At 50.7% G+C, this 21639-nt stretch overlaps 2 protein-coding genes and 1 long non-coding RNA gene across 8 annotated transcripts in view; 1 reads left to right on the forward strand and 2 right to left on the reverse strand.

The window, feature by feature from the left end:
* TSPAN3 (tetraspanin 3) overlaps positions 1-3927 on the forward strand; it is a 27440-nt gene extending 23513 nt beyond the window's left edge. Inside the window, exon 7 of the mRNA XM_028092660.2 lies at positions 3029-3927. Coding sequence (XP_027948461.1) covers positions 3029-3121 — 93 coding nt within the window. The 3' untranslated portion in view covers positions 3122-3927. The remainder of the gene's footprint in view (positions 1-3028) is intronic.
* Positions 1381-11747, reverse strand: LOC114200509 (uncharacterized). Of its 2 annotated transcripts, XR_015768584.1 has the most exons (3): positions 9315-11747; positions 3960-4189; positions 1381-3111 (listed from the first exon to the last, which is right to left on the reverse strand). It is a non-coding gene; the product is annotated as an uncharacterized LOC114200509 (long non-coding RNA). The 2 variants fall into 2 exon arrangements; XR_003607474.2 differs by having other exon boundaries at positions 3960-11747.
* A 1060-nt stretch (positions 11748-12807) lies between these two features.
* Positions 12808-21639, reverse strand: part of PSTPIP1 (proline-serine-threonine phosphatase interacting protein 1) — a 44423-nt gene continuing 35591 nt past the window's right edge. For 4 of the 5 annotated variants that reach the window (XM_028092658.2, XM_028092657.2, XM_028092655.2 and 1 more), the window contains 7 exons: positions 19125-19204; positions 18437-18535; positions 17248-17344; positions 16757-16847; positions 14422-14477; positions 14089-14222; positions 12808-13108 (listed from right to left, as the gene is read on the reverse strand). In XM_028092658.2, coding sequence (XP_027948459.1) covers positions 12977-13108; positions 14089-14222; positions 14422-14477; positions 16757-16847; positions 17248-17344; positions 18437-18535; positions 19125-19204 — 689 coding nt within the window. In that variant the 3' untranslated portion in view covers positions 12808-12976. The remainder of the gene's footprint in view (positions 13109-14088; positions 14223-14421; positions 14478-16756; positions 16848-17247; positions 17345-18436; positions 18536-19124; positions 19205-21639) is intronic. The other variant, XM_028092656.2, reaches the window with a different exon arrangement.

Below are 21639 nucleotides of genomic sequence, written 5' to 3' on the forward strand. Positions count from 1 at the left end.
TCCCCCTCTCGCTGTGTCTCTCTCTGTCAAATAAATAAAATCTTTAAAAAAAATAAAATTTAAAAATTTAAAAAAAACAGTATGGGGAAAAATAGGAATTATCTGATGTCTTTGGAGTCTCATGAATTTGGCATGTCCTCAAGATAGAGTGATCAAGAGCAAACTTTCACAGAGGACTGTTTCCCAAAGCCATGTTGCTTTTTTCTGGTCTATATGCCAAGTGTGAATGAGGTTGAGCCTGCTATTTCCTTCCTGCTTCTTGATTGCCAGATATTCATTAACATGACTTAAAATACATTAGTGAATAACACTTCAGATTGGGCCCCCAGATAGTTAAAATCTAGTGGGTTGATTCTGACACGGTTTTAAAGAAATATTTCAAGTAATTCTTCTTTAAAAATTTAAACCAAGGCTTGGGAAGATAATTCTTGAATGACTAGGTTTTGTTTTGTGTATCACAGCCAGGGTATTGGCACTGATATAATCCACCAATTTTATTCAGATTTTTCATTTCTATTTGTATATTCGGTTCTGTATAGTTTTATGACCTGGTAGGTTCCTGTATCTACTGCCACAATCAAGACACTGAACAGTTCTAACACCACAAGGATTCTACCTAGTACCCTTTTGTAACTAACTGCACCCACCTCCATCCTATGCCTCTTCCCCCCGTACCCTGGGAACCACTAATCTGTTCTCCATTTCTAAAATTTTTGTCATTTCAATATATAAATGGAACCATATGGTATGTAACCTTTGGTTCTTTCTTATGTCTTACTGTGGCTGCGTAGTATTTCATTTTGGGGCATACTTTATAATTTATCTAATTTACATTAATGGGCACTTATATAAGTCTTGCTATTCTAGAAATGCAAGTAGTGAATATCCTCTGTATGCACGTACAGTCTATAGCTGCGAAGTTGAAGAGTCAGTGGCTTTTTGATAGGTATTTCCACATTTTTCTCAGAAAAGGGTGTTTCCAGTGTGCAGTTTCAAAACCTTGTATAGCAATACCTATTTTCCCATAATGCCCCCTACATAGTATATTCTAGAACATTTTAATCCTTGGCAGTCGGTTTTTTTAATCACCACTTGCCTCTATTTAGCGATCATTTTTTGCAATTGCTTGGTGTTATATTTAGACTAAGTGCAGATTAGTTCTCATGGCTTGAATATTGCAGGGAAAATTTTTATTGCAAGAAATAACTCTGGAGCTAAAATATTTCCAAGTCTATTGTTGGAAAATTTTAATAATCAGTGAAATTTCAGTATAGCAGAGCTTTGGCAGTGAGCCTGTAGTACTTAGTGATGAGGTTTGGACCGTAAGAAGTTAATGTGTAGAGCTTAATGTTCATAAACAGACTCATTCTCAAGCATGAGTAGGGTTTTATCAAGCTTATTTAATTGTTTTAAAATCGGTACAAGTTGACTTAATTGAAATAAAAGTCAGGAGAAGAAATGATGCTTATTTCAGACCCCATTTGAGAATGCTGACTCCTTCAGTAGAAGTTAACCAACTGAAAGGAATGTGAGGGAAGTGGGATAGGAAGAGAGATTTTTTTTCCAGAAAATCAGTAATTTCTGAGCTTAGCATTTTTATTGCTCAATTTAACATTGCCTGGAAACATAATTGTGTTTGATTTTATAGCTGTTCTAAGAATATTTTGATGATGTACAGTGAATGGAAATGTATTTCTATAGGAATTAGATACAAAACATGTCCAGACCTGGCTAAAGATATTTACTGAATTTTAACAATATCCACTTTTAAAACGTCTTCAAGGTGCTTTGTGCTGTTACTGCACTTAGCAAATATTGATATAATGAAACTGATGGATTTAGGCAGCAAGAATATATCCTGAATGGGTAGAAAGAATATGGGCTAATTGAGGGCAGAAATTGGAGTGTGTGACTTTTATACCATGGAGAATTCAGTTTGAGGACATCCGTATTCTCTGTGTATTGTGTCTCATTAGTAATCTTCCACTGCAAACTTTGAGAGCTTGTTTATGGATCCAGTACATTTTGTTGAAATTGAATGACCCCATATGTACAGAAAGCCTTGCCTTTTAAAATCAAATAACTGAGACCTTTCACTGCCAATGAAAAGTTAGAACAGCAAATTAACTTACTTTTATTTAGCTCTTTGGTTACTATTTATATTTTGTAAGAAGCCAGGTCAAAATTCTAGAATCATTTTCTCTTTAATCCAGTGTAATCCTCTAGCTTATTCAAAATAACATGGCATGACTTTATTACAATTCCAGTTTGCTGCCACAGAAGGATTAGGGCTTATTAAAATAAAATGATGAAGGAAGAGTGACCTTTAAAAAATAATGTGTGTGTAATACAGAACCAAATCTGGATTTCAAAAATAGTAATTATGAAAGAGACAAAAACCTTCAAACCATTTTTTTTGGCATCAAGATTAGTTTTCCACCATAGGGCTTTTGGGCTATTCATGTACTGAATTTTGTGGATTGTTAATAAAGCCTGTGTCCCCAAATCCAGATGTCTGAAAAGACCACCAGTAAGTTTCCTTAATACACATCGTCTTGGTCATTCCACTCCCTAGACCTTTGTTGTCCAGTATGGTAGCCACTAGCCAATAACATGTGTCCCAAGTTTAAATTAATTTGCGTAAAATAAGAAACATAATTGGGCAGTTGCACTAGCTACATTTCAGGCGCCCAGTAGCCCCTTGTGGCTAGTGGCTCGGTTTGACAGCTCAGTTTGATAGAATGTTTCCATCATTGCAGGAAGTTCTTTTTTAGAGCACTGTTGTTGATTGAGAGTGGGGCCGGCAGGAGGAGAGTCTTGTGTCTCTGCTCTTCACCTATTGTTCTCAGGTGTGAGACAGGGAAACTAAAAGTTGGTTCCTAAAAAGTTAATGTATTCATTAGAAATTACTTCTGTTCCTGTTGTTATTGTGGAACTTTGAAACCGCTCCGTTGCCAACCAAGAAATACACACTTGCTATGAGAGAGCCTTCAGCCTTCTTTTTTCCCCTGTTGTTTTCTTCCCACAGCTGCTGGGCATGTTGTGTGCATGCATCGTATTGTGCAGAAGGAGTAGAGATCCTGCTTATGAGCTCCTCATCACCGGCGGAACCTATGCATAGTAGAAAATGCAAGCCTGAGCTTTTTTTAGTCTTGTTGTTTTGATTTGGAAGGTGAATTGAGCAGGTCTACTGCATTAGCAGCCTGCGTTCATTTAGTTAAAGCACACAGGTGTTGGACAAAGCAGCTTGGCTCTTCATGTGCCCACCTACTTCCCTACCCACCCAGGATTTTCTATTCCTCTAGTCTAGCTGACTCTCCATGTCCCTAAGTTTTTAAGTATGGCAGTATATGTTCTCATTTCAGAACCATTTGCAGGTTGCATAGTGTGGGAGAACCAAAGGAGGGCCTGGGCCTGCTTCTGTGACCTCCATGCAGTAACAGAGCTGCTGCCAGAGTATCACTGGGCCCTTTCAGTCTTCATGATGGAGAACTCGGGGCCAAAGGTTTTTGGGGGAGGGGAAGGAAGCCAGCTGCAGTTAAAGTTAACACCAGATGCTGTGACCCTGGTCAGTGTCCTTTTAAAAAAACATATACTGTAGTCCAATAAGATAGCAACTGTATAAAATTGCTAAAATAGATTTTAGAATCATACAGTGTGTCTCTTGGTTCATCTTCAAAATCAGACTGGTTTTTTGAAACTAGCAGTTTTTAATCAAAGCTGGCTTTATAGGAGGAGTATAATGTATGCACTACTGTTTTAAAACAATTAGTGTGTGTGTGTGTTTTTGTATGATTGAGCCCATCCATTGTAAGTCTAAACTTGTTAGGATTAATGTACCCATGTAGACGAGCAAAATAGTATGTAGATGTGATCTCAGTTGTAAATAGAAAAATCTAATTCAATAAACTCTGTATCACCCCTCAACATGTACTTTGTAATTATTTGGGGATACTTACAGTTCCCAAGCAGCAGTGTAATGTTTTAAATGTTGGTGCTGTCTGCAGTTCATCAAGATTTGCATGTGTTTTAATTATATCAGTTGCCGAATTCTAAAGGCCTTGGGATCCAGAAAACCACAGATGCTTTTCAGTCCAGTATATCCTACAAATATGGAACACTTAAGCATGTGCATGAGTCCGGCATATGGCGATGATGCTCTCCTGGCCTTTAAGGATAATGTGGAGTCCTGTTATAGGAGACATAGACAGAAACAGATAATTTCCATACAGGGCAATGATTGTAGTAACAAAAGAATGGGAGTGCGGAGGAGGTACCCAGAGAGGTCAGAGGCAACTTCCTGGAGAAAAGGCCTGAACTCGGCTAGGCTTTGTTGGAGAGGGCACACAGGAGTGTGAGACGGGCTAGAGTGTTCAGGGAGCTCCAAGTAGCTCGCTGTGCCCAGAGCTGAAAATACAGGGCTGGGAAAGGAAGTTGAAGGGGCAAAGCCCAAGTCCTCTGGGGTGTCCCACTACATCCTGTGGAGGTCCAGTGTCCCTGGAAAGTGGAGGCAGCCATGTGTGGTGCCAGTGGACGTGCTGTGGATGTCCCTGTGGCTCCGGTAGGGAGGATGATTAGAGGGACTTGACTGGGCTTCAGTGAGGGGACTGTAGTGGTGTGGGGGAGAGCAGAAGAGCGGTTGGCGGCAGTGGGAAGGGGCTGGTGGAACTCCATCACTGGTTGCATGTGGGACCGAGAGAAGGGAGAGGAAGGAGTCTAGCATGAGGCACAGGTTTCTGGCTCAGTCGGCTGAGGAAACAATTAGGAATAGAGCTAGGGAGCAAGTAAGGACCACATCTAGGGGTATGGGTTCACATTCCGTTTGGATCTGTCCATTTGGGGGAAATTATGCAGGTCTGTCCTGCCTGAAAATGGAGGTGTTGAGAGAGGGGTAAGAACTAACTCCTATTCACGAAGCGGAAGTTAACTAAAACATTCATGGCTTCTGAGAACTACAGGTGGTTTGCTAGCTCCCCTGACCCATCCCCCTCTTGTCCCTACAGGTTGCACAGCAGGCAGGGATGCTTTGCTTGTCCTCACGACTTTCACTAGCGCCTTCTCCCCCTAGTCCTGTCTCTTCCTCCCCTTTCCGGTTTTCTATTGTACCATTCTGTGTCTGCCCCGTCACAGATTAGACCTGGGGTGAGCAATATCTGGACTGATGTTTTCTGCACGGCAGAACTGAGCCTCTAGAGTAGGAAATTGCTTCGGGAAAATGTGCCAATTCCTAGCCTAGTCTTTGAACTTGCCCAAGACGCTAATTCTACACACCCCTTTACTCATTCCTCTCTGCTTGCCTGGTGAAAGAGCAGCTTCCTCCCTTTAATGGTGGGCTAGGAGTTTGTATTAACCCTGAGACTCTGGTCCCCAGTGCTTATTCTTCAGAGGGCAAAAGAGCCACTTTCTAGGTCTGAATTCAGTGGATGAGCCCTCAGGCTGTGCTACTTTCCCAACCGTTGTCTGCACATCAGAATCACCTAGAGAACTTTGGGAACTACAGATGCCTGGGTCCCTTGGGAGCTTCCAGAGAGCAGTGAAGGCTGAGAACCACTACTGTATCCTGTTGCCTTTTCTTTAAAAGTTAATTTTATTTGGAAATAATTTCAAAGTTACAGAAAAATTACAAGAATAAGAATTTTACATACAAGGCCCCCAAACCCTTCGTTTAGATTCAACTATTCACATTTTGCCCTGCTTAGCCTGTCATTCGTGTGCTTGCGTGTGCTGTCTCTGTACCAGTATCATGGCCTTTAATACTTCGGTGGGGATTTCCTAAGGATAAGGATATTCTAACTGAGTACACTGAACACAGTACTGAAGCCCACCGTTCGTGTTTCAGCCGACCTCACAACTTCCTTTGTGCCATTTCCCCTCCAGTTCTGGATCCAGTCAAGGACCAGGTGTTAATAGTTAGCTGTCCTGTCTCTTTGGTCTCCTTTAATCTGGGACGTTGCCATAGCTTTGCCACTTACGACATTGACATTTTGGAAGATTAAGGTCCCTTTTAAATGCTGCTACTCATTTTGGGTTTATTGGATGTTCCCTCTTGATTAGATTAGGTTTTGCATTCCAGGTGGTTGGAGCACTACCCGTGTCGTGTGTCCTCTCTGGGTGTGACATCAGGAGCACACAATGTCATCTGCCCTGCCGTGGGGCTGTTCATTTTGATCACCTGATGTATCATTCAGGGTGCAGTGAGGGGAAAATGTAAACAAGAAACGACAGAAACAGTTGCCTACTGTGGTAAAGATTGGCTAACTACTAAAAGGGGTTTTAAAAAAAACCCTAAAGCAGCTTCATAGGAAACAGCTCCCACCCCGAGGGACAAGGAACTGGGAAACTGAGAGCAGGGCCCTGCAGGTCTGAGAGTCGGACCGCTGACAGGAGCGAGGCCTGCCCTGGGCTACAGGATCAACTCCCCGAGGTGCCCCGCCCCAAGCCGGGAGAGCAGAGCGCTGGCGCTGTGCAGAATGCTGCTGGCACCCATGCCCGACCGAAACAGTCTCCTCTAGCCCAGCCGTCCTCTGCTCAGGTCCCTGTTGGCCATCTGGCGGAAGAGGCACGTCCCGGCATGGCAGGGAAGGGGGAGGAAGGGCGAGTTTGGCACACTTGCTTAGGGTGGTTTCTACTCGCAAGGGGATAGTTAGGAGACATACTACCGTAAGACTAAACGTTTAAATATCCTGCTCCGCCCTCCCTTCTCCCCCAGTTATTTTACATATGTATTTATATTTGCTATGGACTGATGGATTCCCATTTTTTTCGGTGGTTTAGAGTTCCTTATTTTCCTTTTGTGTTTTGTTTTTGGTTCTCAAATAGTTCCAGGTTTGGCCAGTGGGAGGGAGCCTCCTCAAGCTGCTTTCTGTGTCCTGACGCTTTTGTTGAACACTTTTGTAATTTCTGACTTAATAAGATGTTCCAGGCTCTTCTCGTTGTACCCCTGGTGCCCAGCCCTGGAATCAGTTTCTGGGGAGCTTTGGTCCCCGGCTCTGACTGTGCTCATTACTACCAGGGTGTCTGTCTGTGCCTCTCATCCTAAGAGTAAGAGCTTGTCTTACTCTTTTAAAATTGTCCCCCCCCCCTTTTTTTAAACAAAAAGTAACAGTGCTTTAAAAAATATAAACCATAACAGACATCTATAAAGAGAAAAGTACCCACAGGTAGACAAGTGCAGGATGGCGTGTATCCTTCCAGACTTCACATACATAAAACCATATTTGGTGGTGGGGTTAGTTTTGCTTTTGGCTAATATATGAATTCTCTTCTACAAGGTCTTTTTTTCTTCTTCACAACATAGTATATGCTCTGTATCGGAATGTAGAATTCTGACATTTTTGTTAGCCGCTTGGATATATTAGTATCATGCTTAACTAGCGTACAGTGGGTGGATGTTCAGATTGAATCCAGCCGTGCTGCAGTGAACACTTCCATACACATACTGTGAGGCATTTCTTTTTTTTTTTTTTAATTTTTAACAGCTTTTTATTGAGGTGAAATTCACATAGCATAAAAACCATTTTGAAGTGCACAGTTCAGTGGCATTTAGCGTATTCACGGTGTTGTGCAACTACCTCCTCTCTCTGGTTCCAAAGCATATTCATCACTCATGTTGTGCATTTTTATATGGACTCAAGGAGCCTTAGTAGTGGATTTACTCTGGACCAAAAGTCACATTAAAGGTTTTTCATAGCCACTTGCCCTTTCTAGGTTATTCCAGTTTATATTCCCACTAGCGATTGAAAATGTACATTTCCCTATACCCTCGTTGACACTTTGGGTATTATCAGCCTTTATTTTTCTTCCAATCTGATAGACAAGAATATGTATTTTTTGACTAGTAGCTAGGCCCAGAATGTTTTCAAAGATGCTTCAGTCATTTGTTTTGGTTGGATTTCCAGTTTCTGTCATCTGCCTAGTTTGATAGGTTGTTGGCGGTGGGGTTCTTTCCCCTTACAGGGCTAAGTTTACTTAGGAAACTTTTCTGTGATATTCAGTGCCTGTTGCTACTGTGTGTGTGTGGGGGGGGGGGGCTAGTGTGTGTGTGTGTGTGAGCTAATCTTCCTGATATATTTCCTAACTGGTTGTTGTTGGTGTGTAGGAACGCCTACATTTTGGATACATTGATCTTGTATCCAGCGTCCAAGTAGTTCTTGAAATCAGTTTGTATCTTCTGGGTGGCTCTTTATTGCAGTGTCTCTGAGGTCTCCTGAGGGTGTCCGTGACCTTGTAGAAACACCCTAGGTTTACCTACTGAATACTTTCCTGGACAGTGCTGAGTGCATTGCTAGTGGTGACAAATGGACTCACACACAGGTCCTTCTCTCCTGAGTTTATTCACTTCAGGAAAGTAGATATGGAAATTCTAGTAATAAGATAGAAAAGAAATGTGTGTACCTTTGCATCCCCAGCACCTGGCACATAGTGGGCATTGAATATCTGAAATAAGTCACTTATGGTTTTCTTTTTTTTCTTTTTTTAAGCTGAAGAGCCCATTAGCCAGAAAGGTTCTCATCCCTGGCTGCATAGTAGAATCACCATGAGGATGTTTAAAATATTTATGCTCAAACTCAACTGGCAGAGAATTGGTTTCAGTCTGTCCAAAGTGGGACCAAAGCATGAGCATTTTAAAAAGACTTGTTAGTAATGTCACTGAGCAGCCAGGGTTGAGAACCTCTGCTTGTCCAGGACGGAAACGCTACAAGTAGAGCTTGAGGTGGAGCGGGCGCTTGCCTCTCTCTTCCCTCTGGCCCCCAGCAGGGTTTGCTGGGCACAGTTTGAAAGCCACATTGGCCCTATGGTCCCGAGAATCCTGTGAGGATGTGGAGTATGATGTGCCCATCTGCTGGTGGCAGTTTTGTTCGGGGCTTGTGCTGCTGCTTCACACACCAGGATGGGAACTAGGCAGACGTCCTGGTTCAGCCAGAGGAGCGGGGTCCTCTGTGCTGAGGTTGTAGGGCCTGGGGATAGCTATGGGAAGGTGGTGGGGATTAGGTGTTGGGCCTCCGTGCATCTAATTTGGCTAGATAGTGGATTGCTTCCCCTTTGCTCCTTGTCATCTCTGGGAGGGACTTACTGACATAACTGCAGCTCTCCAGAGGGCATGTTATGAGGGTGATTCTGCCAAGCCCAAAGTTGCTGTTGGTTATAGCCAAGATTTAGAGGTGGTGGGCCTTTTCGTTAAAAATGGTCATCTCTGGCTTTTAATGAGCACTTTTATCTAATTTGAACTTTATGGGGATAGCAACTTACACAAGGGGCTTATTACACCCATATTACTGATGATGAAAATGAGGTCCAGAGAAATGATCACTTGCCTACAAGCGCACAGGGAAGCCTGAGCCTGGCTTCGTCCTGATGTTGGCCATTCTTCTGCCCCCCGCGTCATCTGTCTGAGCAGCCCTCTGTTCGGGAGAGGGCTGCCGTTATTTTTACGTCCAGTTGCACACGTGCCAGCCCCCCTTTGTCCGGCACCATCTCTTCTGCTGGGAGGACTATCCATCCACACGATTCGTTCGCAGCCACTGAGGTTCTGACCTGCTTGGTGCACGGAGTGGAGAATGCTGTGGAGGCAATGAGCTGGACTTGGATTCATTTGTGGGTTTTTTCCCTGGGATGAATTGTGACCCACGAGTTGCTTTCAGTTCCATTCTCTGGCTCCCTGAATGACTGGAGCCCAGGCTCTGTTATCTAACACTCATTACCCAGAGCCCTCTGGGGCCTGTAGACACTGCAGCACCTGTCAGAGATGATGATAAATATCTAGGCCAAAGGTTTTTTTAAAAAATCTCTGCAGTCAGGGCGCCTGGGTGGCTCAGTTGGTTAAGCGACTGCCTTCGGCTCAGGTCATGATCCTGGAGTCCTGGGATCGAGTCCCGCATCGGGCTCCCTGCTTGGCGGGGGGTCTGCTTCTCCCTCTGACCCTCCTCCCTCTCGTGCTTTCTATCTCTCATTCTCTCTCTCTCAAATAAATAAATAAAATCTTATAAAAAAAAAAATCTCTGCAGTCAAATGGAATGCTCGATCAAGATGACAGGGTATTTTCAGGGAATAAATAAAGCACTGATACCTAACTTATTCTTTTTCTTCCCTCTTGGCTGCCACACATGACCTGACCCTGGTGGTCAGTCTCCTTGGCTGCCCTCCCTCTTCTGGGCCCTTGCTCACGCTTTGTCCCTGCTGCTAGCCCCTTCTCTGCCTCCTGCTCGGCCTGAGGAGGACCTGCCCGTCCGCAAGGCCTGGCTCAGCTCAGAAGTCGCTCCTCACCTCCTTCTTTTCCACCCTTCCCGCTCCTGTCTCACAGCCTGTAGGTTACCAAGTCCTGTTGATCTACTTCCCTCATCCTTCCGGAATTGCTCTCCAGCCCCATTGCTACTTCCCAGACAAGCTGCCATCACCTCTGTGTTGGGCAGCCTGGGCCTGGCCGCCCGGTCACATCTCACCCTGCTTGCTGTCTGCCTTGTGTCAGAGGGATTATGGCGTCTGTGTCCCCCCTCTGGAATGAGTGAGCTCTTTGAAGGCACCCCTTTGTCTCACACCCTTCTGCCCCCCATTCTCAAATACAGGGTCAGTCAGGTCTGGTACTTGGCTGTCCCAGGCAAGAATTTTCATAGGCCTTTATTCACTGACTTCTCTCTCCTTCAGGGAGTATAACACCAAGCCCAAGATTTCATTTTTCTTTCCGAACATCCCTGTTCGTAAACATCAGATGTGTCAGGGTGTTCGGTCAGTTCTCTTGTAGGATATGCCTTACAAGGGAAAAGGACATTTTCAGAAGGATTTAAGCCTCGGTCTGATTTTTCTCAGAAGCCCAAAGCCTTTCCCCACCCCATCTGCCACACACCCCATGATCGAAGCACTGGTGGGTGACACCCAGTGGAGGGCCAGCTGGAGCCCTCCTTCCGGGGCCCCCCCTTTCCACCCGTGCTCGGCCCCAGCAGGAGTAGTACTTGGGCGGCAGCACAGTCCTTTCACTGCTTGATGGACTTGAGGGGTGCCCACACCCGAGACAGGGCAGAGGCTGCAAGCCAAAGGCACTTTCCCTCCCAGAAGAACACAGCCCGTCGCCTTGGTCACCAGGCGCCAGGTTTGCTTAGTCACACCAGCTTGTTTGCCCAGCTGAGGAAGATGAGGCACGGCTGGAAGTCTGCAGTGGCCACGGGAGCAGCCCTCTTTACGGTGCCCTCCTTGCCCTCTGCCTAGTGCTGAGCTTGGTCAGAGGCCTCATTTTTGCTACTGTGGCACCTGCCATTTGCCTGGGCACGTGGGCTTTCAAGGATACCGTGAGCTGCCTGTCACCAGAGATGTTGACACCAGTGGTGGTCCCGGGTGTCCAGTGCCCAGGGGCGGCAGGCAGGGCATCGTGCAGGAGGTCAGATTAGATTCTCCCTGAGTCTCTTCCAGTCCTGGATCCTGGGGGATTCCAGTGCTGTCCCTCACTCCCTTCTCCATCACACATGTGAACCCTCTCCCAGTCCATGGTGGGCTACTGGAGGCAGGCAGAAGCAGAAAGGAACCCTTATTCCTCTCTCAGAATAGCCTCCCTGTTTCCTTGGCTTTTCTTGGGTCACCTATTCTCAGAAGTCCCGTGACCGCTCTCAACCTCGGGATATTTCCATTAACTTTCTGGGCCATTTGGTCCCTTGACTGGGTCAAGAGCTCCTTAGTAAAGCAAGGGACTGAGACTTTACTCCTCTTGCTTGCTCTCATATGGGGCAGACCACAGAGGCTTATGACTAAGCAAGCAAAGTAACTTACCAGTCCGAGAGAAAGGTAGTCTTCACGGAAGAGTAGCCTTCTCCAGCAGCATCTCTCAGGGTGTGCGCAGCGGAGGAGAATGGCATGTCCCCCTTCCACCCCTGCAGTCTGGCCCCTTGTGCTGACAGTGTTGGGCTCCCACAGGTGAGCGAGGGGGAGGCCCAGGACTGAGGAGCCACCAGTTTGCACTGGCTCTCTCTCCGACACCCACTCCCAATGCCTTTGGCAAGGATGGAACCTTCTGTGGCCAGAGCAGGGCTTTGGCAGGCCTTGGCCATCAGGGGAAGTTGTGTTTCTGGGGGCCTGGGTCCAAAAAGAGAAAGGCCTGAGAGCATCGAGAACAGAAGATGTGTGTGGCCACCTCAGGGCCCAGGGCCAGCCTGCATGGGTTCTGGAGCCCCTGCCTTGGTGGGATTTGCCATGTTTGACAGGAAGTGGCACAGGCCAAAGTGGCTTCCCTATGCCTCAGCTGGGTCTGGGAGACAGGATCACTTGCACCCACAAGGTGCAAAGCCTGTCCTCCTGGGCTCTGCACCATGGCCCCTTCACCTCCAGTGGACTTATCGCCTATTTCCTCCCCAGACTGAGCTTGGCTCATCCCCAGAATGTTCTAGGTGTTCCCACCTCCTTCCTGTGCTCACACATTTACCCCACTCTGATGCTCTTCTCTGTGCCCTGTCTGCTGCTGCCCTTCCGAGGCCCCTTTTCAGTCCCTCTGCTCCCAGGAAGCCTCGTGCCCCCATCGCAGGACTCCTGAGCCCCTTTTCATTGCCCTACCCCATCCTCCCGACCCCTGTGGCCTTCTCCCATTTGCCCGAGTGTGAGTGTGTCTCCCTCACAGTCTGGGAGTTCCCAGACTGGGGCCAGGGCTCTTCTCCCTCCCCAGCAGACCTCGGGACGGACCTGGTCGGGGCCTCAGTGAGGACACTGGAAGAGGGCGAGCTCTTGTCCACCACCCCCCCAGACTTCTCTCCTCACTCCTTTGCCTCATCTTGGTTGGGGCACTTGGACACGGGGGCAGAAGAGTGAAAGGGACCCCTGCAGACCAAGGAATAAAAATTCACTCCTTTATTCCCTGTGGGAGAGACAGCTCAGGGAGCTGCCAGCATCCATCCTGGGAGGCAGGCTCCATCTTGGGGCCCCAGCAAGGCCAGGGCAGTGATTGGGGGCACCACTGGCCTCATGGGCAGGGCAGGTCCAGGTGGGGGCTGCTGCCCCTTCCTCAGAGCTTTTCCAGGTAGGAACCAGGGACAAAGCCACGCTGCCCATTCCGTTCCACTGTCCACCAGCCATCCTCCCCCTCCAGGATGACTTCCAAGATGTCTCCCGCAGAGATATTCAGCTCATCGGAATTCTGGGCAAGAGAATGAAAAGTACATTGGGCTGGAGGGGCCACTTCGGGGGGCTGGGGGTAGGCTCTGGTTGGCACCCCCACCCCAGGCAGTAAATGCGAGCTTGTCTTCCAGGTGGGCCCAGTCCTCAGAGCTGCACCTGGCCTCCTGGAGCCACAGAACGAGGCTGCTCTCTGGGCTGGGGTGGCCTTTGGAGACGGATAGGGTCTGGTGTGTCTGTGGGACTCAGCCTCCTGGCCTCCCTGGTTTGTCATTGTAGACCTCCCTCACCCTGGGGCTTCTTCCCCTCACTTTCCCCCTGCCGCCCCCTCCCCCCAGCTCTGCTCCAGGCCCAGGATCAGGTGTGCTCACCATGCTCCAGACATGCCCAGGCCCACCGCACACAGCCTCCCCACTGCTGGTGAGCTAGCCCCTGTCGTGCAAGCACATTCTCATTCTCTTGGCCTGTCCCCCTGCCAACCAAGGACCAGGCTTTGGGAGTCTGCATAGACCACTTAGCCCCGAGGGGTTGGCTGCCTTCAATCGGGTGGACTGAGGGGGCTCTGCAACTTTACCTCAAAGCAAGGAGCAGACTGAACTCTTGAGGATCTCAGTACAGCTGCCCTGTGGCCCCCTGACCCATCCTCTCCCCGTGGACCTCGGAAAACCAACCCGGGCCCAGCTGAGGGCCTCATTCTGGCTGTGGCTTGTTCTTGGCACCCATGGCCCCAACCCGAGGGCACAGAGTCTGACCCTCGGACCCTTTCCTGCAGGTAGCCCCAGCATCTGTCAGCGTGCCTGCTCATGCACGCACACCCAGGCAGACACAGGCCCTTGTCCCCATTCATCAACATTTGCTCCGCAGATCTACACTGAGCCACTTCTAAGTGCTGGGTGCTGTTCTGAGGGCACACACACCGGCACACTCCAGGGCACAAGCCTCTGTGTGACCACACCCGGGCATACCTGTGCCCTCCTGAGGAGAGGAGGGTGAGGGCCTCACCTGGGCCGTGTAGTCATAGAGCACCCTGTAGCCCTGGGCTGGCAGGGTTGGGGGGCCCGGCGCCTCCTTCACCACGATGGTAGAGTAGACAATCTCATTCTGTTCGGGGGTTGGGGTCAGGGTCTCTGTGGAGGCTGAAAGCAGTGTGAGAGGCCTGGAGCCCACTCCTTTCAAAGGCAGTGATCCCTGGAGACGCCCCCTGGCATGGAGCTTCCCCAGACTTGGCTCAGCCTCCCCACAAAAGCATTTGGACAACCCATCCATGCCATATAGGAGTCCTCTCCTTTCCCCTGGGCTCAGTTGTTTGGCGGCCCCTACGTCACCCCCAGTCACCTGCAGAAGCTGCCACCGATGTAGTCTTGGGACTCCCGTGTAGCAGTCCAGAGAATCTGGGGACAAGAAGGAAAGCAGGTGGGCCCTGGAGGGCAGGGGATGAGGCAGGGGGCCCTCAAAGCTCCAGGGCTGGGCTCCCCCAAGGGTGGTCCCAGTGGCCTTGCCTTCCCCTGCCGTACCCTCCCAGGCCTCCTCGGCACGTGCTCCTGCACCTGCTCCTTGCGGGCCCTCCACACTCCGTTCCCAGGCCCCTGTGCCCCTGGACCCCTGCTCCATCCTCCCCCACCGGTGAAGCCGCTGCCCCCGAGAGTTCAGCCCAGTCGTGCCCCGCTGGGGCCTTCACGTGCCTGGGCCCAGCCAGTCCTCCTCCCTGCGCGCCAGCGTGACCCGGCCAACCTGGCCGCTCCCTGACCACGCGACGTCGGGACCCCCGTGTATACACGAGGCAGTACCACGGTAATTCACCCCTTCCCCCGTGCCTGGCTCAGGCCTGGGCTGAGCGGGAGTCGTGAAGGTTTGTTGAATAAAAGAATGGGACAAGCAAGAGGCAGACACTGGGGGCACCAGTGGGGAGGCAGACGTGGGTACCCCACGAAGCAGGCAGAGCTGAGGGCTACAAAAGTAGAGGCTGACGCTATTCCCAGCTTCGGGAAAGGCTTCTGGGTGGGGTCGAGCCAAGTCCTGAAAGAGCTTCACCAGGCAGAGATGGCGCAAGTCCTGGCTAGTGAGCGGCACACGTGCAGGGGGAGCTCTGCACGGGCGGAGGGGTTTGCTGCGTGGAGTGGGCCCACTGGGGGGATGGGAGACAAGAGGCCAGACCCCAAGGGGCCCTGAGTGTGGCTCGGGCCTGTGGGAGGCTGCCCTGCAGTGCCAGGTGGGGCATGAGGGGCCTTTCCCATGGGCGGGGAAGTTCAGTGACACCCGCACACCCACTAACAAGCCCAGGGCCCGGAGTGGACACACATGCCCAGGCTGGAGACCCAGGGACAGGCGCGGGCGGACCTCAGGCTGCGCAGCTACAGCAGCAATGGCACAGTCCTGCCCCATGGTAGAAGCCAGCAGGGCTGTGGCTGGGAGGAGCAGAGCTCGGGGAGGCCGCCTTGGGCCCTCCCCACTGCCCGTTTCTCCAGAGTTGTCTATACTTGTGCCACCCCTCCCCAGCTGTGCTTGGCTTCTAGCTGGCCCCTGCAGTGGCCCCTGCCCGCCCCGCCAGTGGCCAGGCCTCCTCCCACCGCTGGGGCTTCTCTCTCGTCCTCATGAAGGCACCCCTTTCTGTCCTTCCTTGACACCCCCCCCCCCCAGGTGAGCTCTTCCGTCCAGGTGTTTAAATGACCACGTGTGTTGAGCTGCAGGTCCTCCCCAGGGCTGCAGGGAGGACCGAGTCCCCCATGATTCCGCACAGTGAGATGGTGACGGTGTGCCTGCCCTCCTCCTGGGGTCCTGCTTCCTGGAGGGGCATGCTGTGCCTCCAGAGCTGTCCTCAGGGGAGGCTCCAGGGGTTCCTGAGGTCTCAGGAAAAAGCTGGGAGGGCTGGGAGATCCATCAGCCCACCCTCATCCTTCCCTACCACCCGCAGGCGGGCCTTCCTCGGCACGAGGTTAGGTGGAGAGAGGGCATCACAGGGGCCTCGGGGTGGGAGTGGGGTGCGGGCACCACATAGAACCCACAGGTGCTGTCAGACCCCTACCGACAGGGCACACAGACCCTCAGGAGCCTGGCTGCCAGAGGCCTCCCTGAGCAGGCCATGGTGCTCTCAATGGGCTGTCGCCGTTTGTCACCCAAGGCCTGAACCAAGAGAGTCCTTAGGTTCTGAGTCTACGCAAACAACTCATGGGCTCTGGACCTAGAGAAGGCCAGTGACTTGTGCAGGTGACACAGTGATGCGTGGTACGAGGGCCCTCTGCAGCCTGGCCAGAGCAGGGGCCCTGAGAAGCCCGGGGAACTCTCGCAAGAGTCCTGGCTCTCGGGCCTGCGCCTGGGCCCTGATCCTGCCCCAGCCAGAGAGTGTCACCACTGCTGCGTGACTGTCCAGGGCACCAACCCAGGCTAGCAGCCGGGCCCAAGGGACACGGAAGCCAGCCTTGGGCCTCCCTGGAGCTCCAAGTTCAGTCACTGGTGAGTAAGTGGGCTGTGATGATTTGCTTAATGTCTGGGACCCTTGGGCTGCAGGTGTCAGGAGCCACATTGAGTCTGTCTTATCCCCAGAGTGCCCAAGACCTAAACACAGCTCCAGGCCCACAGTAGGTGCTCGATAAATACATGTGGAAGAGCCCCTTGCAGGTGGGAAGACTGGACCCAATTTCTGGTGCCTCCCCAGCCCCATCAGGCACCTCACCTCTTTATCATGCCGCAGGATGGCTGGATGCCAGGGCTGCCAGATGACGGGGTGACCTCCCGATTGTAGTAGTTCTGGTAGGGTACCGGAGCTGTGGGCAGCAAGCTGGTGAGGCCCAGGGTGGCCAAGGACAGGGCAGGCAGGACGTATGCCACCTGATACCCCAACTTGTCCCTGTCCAGAGACCCAGACTCGGGCCCCACCTTTCCATTCTGGCCTTCAGCTGCCTCCAGGCTTGGGGAAGGGGCCTCTCTCACAAGCTCTAAGAGGGCCCGCCATCTCTGCCCCCACTTCCGAGTGTTGTAGCATTCTTAAATGCTGCATGGCCTCTGCCTCAGAGGCAGCGGCAGGCCAGGGACCCGGCCAGGGGACTGCACCGTTCCCGACCCCTCCTCCGGGTCCGGCCAAGGCTCCTGCACCCAGAAGGGAGCCGTGAGCTGCCCTGCCCCATTCTGGCAGCGGAGGCTGAGAGAGCTGGGGTCAGGCCTCACCTGGGGGCTCAGTGCCTGTGCTCTTGGCACGGATGAAGCCGTCCATGTCGGCTTCCACGCTGCAGCCTTCTAGTGTCACCCGCACCTCCTCGTAGAGCTGGGGGCGGGAAAGAGCAGAGGCTGAGGGACCAGGCCTCACCTTGACGCCCACCCTCGTCCAAGTCCTGCTCCTCAGTGGGCCTGAACTCTGGCCAGGAGCCCCCATCCCACCGGCCTCCTCACGGGCCTTGTGTGCACAGCTCAGTGCCTATATTTGGGGGCCGTGGCATGAAGGGTCAGAGCCCTGGCTGACAGCTTCTCCTGGTTCCTAAACACTTGCTGTGTGCCAGGTCCTATGCAAGGGGCCTACTTCACTCCTGTCCTCGGAAGGAGACACTGCTTTCCCCCATTTTACAGACAAGGAAATAGGAAAAGTGACTTGCCCAAGGTCACAGAGCAAGAATTCATTGCAGCCAGACTGGATTTCATTTGAGAAGATCCGAAGCCCATACTCCTTCCTCTGTGATGAGGAAGGCACCACATGGGCTCAAGTCATTTTGGGGGGAAAACCCCCAAACTCCACAGTCCATGGGCAGAAGGGGTCAGGCAAGGAATAGCAATGGGCATCAGGGAGTCCGAGCTACCTCAAAAGAGAGCTCATGGCTCTCAGGCTGCATCAACAGAGGTCAGAGTCCCTGGTGTGGAAGTGGCAGCCCCTCTGTCCTGGGGGACCCCACCCCAACACTCCTGGCATGTAGAGTTTAGTAAGGGGAACCAGGATACCCCAGAGAGTCTGGGGGGCAGAGGAGGGACTGGACCTTGGCTCCTGCAAGCACCAGGTGTGGAGGAGAGCCGCCCAGGGTCCTCCAGCATCTCTGCAAACCTCTGAGAGGCAGTGTCCACCGACCTCCCCGACCCCAGCAGAGGGTGCAGGTGCTCTGTGGCCTGAGAGCAGAGCCGAGGACCTTGGAGGCAGGGGTGGGCAAAGAGGCAGACGCCAGGGTAACCACAAAGGCAGTCTTCCAGGTAGGGAGGCCAGGGCCCTATACTGAGCCCCCTGTCCTTGGGGCCCCAGGGGCAGAGGCTAAGCCCTGAGGTGTTTGTTGATGGACTCAGATGGACCCGGGCAGGCTGTTGTCTGCAGGCTGCCCACCCCTCACACCCCCACCCCAGCTCACTCTCTGGCCCTCCCTGTCCTTAGTCCCCCCACCTCATCGTCCTTGACACACTGCAAGGAGAGCTGGTTGCAGTGCACCCACATGGCGTTGCGAAGGATGGTCAGTCGGTCAAACTCTTGCAGCTGAAAGGCCTGGGAGGTGGAGGTGGGATGGAAGTGAGAAGTGAGGACGGGCTTGCGGGGCCAGGCCAGACTGGGCCCTGCCCGACTCATCTGCACCTCAGCCGGCGCTGACTAGCTACACCCCGCTCTGCTGAGTCCGAAGGAAACACCCTTCTTGGGGATCCCCACCCTCACTTTGTGCCAGCGCCTGAGGCTTCCGGTTCCGAATGCCCTCACCCTCCCTCCGGGCTCCACCACACACTGGCAAAAGCCCTGGGGAGTGTTGTAAGAGGAGCACTGGACCTGGCGTCTCCCAGGCCTTGTCCACCAGCAGGACCCAGAGAAGCTATGAGTTTTGTCGGAGCCTCAGTTTTGCCCTCAGCAGAAAGGGGTGAAGGTTGCCTGCCTAAAACAAAGGGCCCCAGGGCACAAAGCCAGATGGTGAGCTCCCAGAGACAGGGACCCAGCGCCGGGCCTGGGGAGAGAATGGACGGGTGAATGAGGGAATGAGGCCTTCCTCCCGCCACTGCCTTGCTTTCCCCCACGAAGCAGCTGGAGGGATGGACATCTTTCCCGTTTTGCAGCTGGGGAAAGAGGCTCTATGCCCAAGGTCACTCACCTCACAAGTGGTCCGGTGTTCCTGCTCCCACTCGCCCCGCACCTTCTCCAGCTGTTCAATGTTCTGCCTGTACACTCGCTCTGGAAGCACAGGTGGGCCTCAAGGAGGCCAAGGCCAGACACCCTCCCCGACCCTCCACCCCTTTGCTCCCACAGTGCCCCTGTACCAAGTGCCCTCCGGTCCTTGGAGTGCCCCCTCCTCCCTCAGAGAGACCTGCCCTGGCTTCTGGTGCCTCATTTGAATGCCCGTTAGGGCCACCTACTCTGGTACTGGTCTTTGGCAGTGGCTCTTAACTCCCCACTGTGTTCTGAGCTGCCCAGGGCTGCAGTGGAGCCCATTCCTCAAGATCAGAGTTCAGGCCTCTTGCCATCCCTGGGTGCCACCCTCTCACACTTTCTAGATGGGAAACTGAGGCTCGGAGAAGGCAGCACTGAAGGAGGTAGGAGGAGCGTGGGAGCTGTGGAGATGGAACCCAGCAGACTTGGCCATGACCTCCATTCCCAGAAATCTGAGGGACACCTATCTGCCAGCCAAGTGAGCAGCTGAGTCCTGGGAGAGGCAGAGCAGAAGGGAGAGCATTTCCGGGGAGAGTGGGGGTGAGCTCTCTGGATTAGGAGGTGTGCCAACAGAGACAAAGCATGTTGGGGTGGGGGGGTTCTGGCATCAGGTGAAGGATAGAAGAGAAAGAGGCCTAGAGAAGGCTGTGTGTGTGTATGAGAGAGGTGAGTGGGTCTGTCTCCCATGATGGTGGGGCTGTGAAAGTCCTGGGCTCTGGAGCCAGATAGCCTGGGTTGAAATGCAGTCACCACCACTTCTTGGCTGTGTGACCTTAGGTAAATTACTTAACCTCTCTGTGTCTCAATTTCCTCATTTGTTAAAAAGAGGGATGCAACAGTGTGGCCGAACCACTGGGGGCTAACCTCACCCACTAGCACACCTGCAGCAGCTGCAGCCAACCCTCTCAGCTAGCTATGCTGGTCGGTGACCAGCCCTCCCCACCAGCAGGCCTGCAGCAGTCATGACCAAGTCACAACAGGAGGGTATATGTAGCCCACACAGGTGATACCTCTGGAGTCCTGGTTCTAGTGAACAGGAAGGATTGACACCTTCTACATAAGACCACTACTTTCAAGTCCAGGATACATAACTGACTTACCTGATACATAGAAACAAACACAGACAAAATGGGGAAAAGAGGAATATGTTCCAAATGAAAGAACAAGACAAAACCTCAAAAAAAGAACAAAGCAAAGATAAACAATCTACCTGATAAAGAGTTCAAAGTGATAGTCATAAAAATGTTCACCAGACTTGAGAGGAGAGTGGATGAGCTCAGAACTTCAACAAAGAGATTAAAAAAAAGAACCAAGCAGAGCTGAAGAATTTAATAACTGAAATTAAAAATACACTAGAGGGAATCCACAGCAGATTAGAGGATGCAAAAGAACAGATCAGTGATCTGGAAGATAGGGTAGTAGAAAATTTCCAAGATAAATAGCAAGAAGAAAAAAGAATTTTTTAAAATGAGGATAGGTTAAGGGATATCAGGTGTACTAAAATTTGCATTTTAGGGGTCCCAGAAGTTAGAAGGGGGCAGAAGACTTACTTGAAGAAAGAATAGCTGAAAGCATCCCAAACCTGGGGAAGGAAACAGACATCTGGGTCCAGACATCCAGAGTCCAGGAATCACAGAAAGCCCCAAACCAGACAAGACAAACCCAAAGAGGCCCACACCAAAACAAATAATCATTAAGAGGTCAAGAATTAAAGCTAAGAAATCTTAAAAGCAGCAAGAGAGAAGCAACTAGTTATATATAAGGGACACCATAAAGCTACCAGCTGATTTTTCAGCAGAAACTTTGCAGGCCAGAAGGGAGTGGTGTGATAGGAATAAAATGTTGACAGGAAAAAAAACAAAACAAAAAAACCTAAGGGGTGTCTACCTGGCTCAGTTGGTGGGAGTGTGTGACTCTTGATCTTGGGGTTGTGAGTTTGAGCCCCACGTTGGGTGTAGAGACTACTTTAAAAAAATTAAAACCCCTAAAATCAAGAATACTCAGCAAGATTATCATTCAAAGAAAAGTTAAAGGAGTTCATCATCACTAAACTGACCTTATAAGAAATGTTAAAGGGATTTTTTTTAAATGGAAAAGAAAAGGCCATAACTAGATGTAAGAAAATTATGAAAGGGAAGAAATGTCACTAGTAAAAGCAAACATATTGTAAAAATAGGGGATCAATCACTTATCCAACTAGTGTGAAGGTTTAAAGAAAAAAGTAGTAAAATCAATTATATCTACAAAAATTAATCAGAGAATACGCAAAATAAAAAGATGTACAATAGGACATACATAAAATGTAGAGAGGGGAGTAAGAATGCAGTGCTTTTAGAATGTGTTGGAACTTAAGTGACCATCAACATAAAATAAACTGCTATATACATAGAATATTATATATGAACCTCATAATAACCACAAACCCAAAACCTATAATAGATACACAAAAAATAAAGAGA

The sequence above is a fragment of the Eumetopias jubatus genome, unplaced genomic scaffold (assembly GCF_037043125.1).
Source record: "Eumetopias jubatus isolate StellerSeaLion01/CBP00866 unplaced genomic scaffold, mEumJub1_p1.0 scaffold_7, whole genome shotgun sequence".
Taxonomy (NCBI): domain Eukaryota; kingdom Metazoa; phylum Chordata; class Mammalia; order Carnivora; family Otariidae; genus Eumetopias; species Eumetopias jubatus.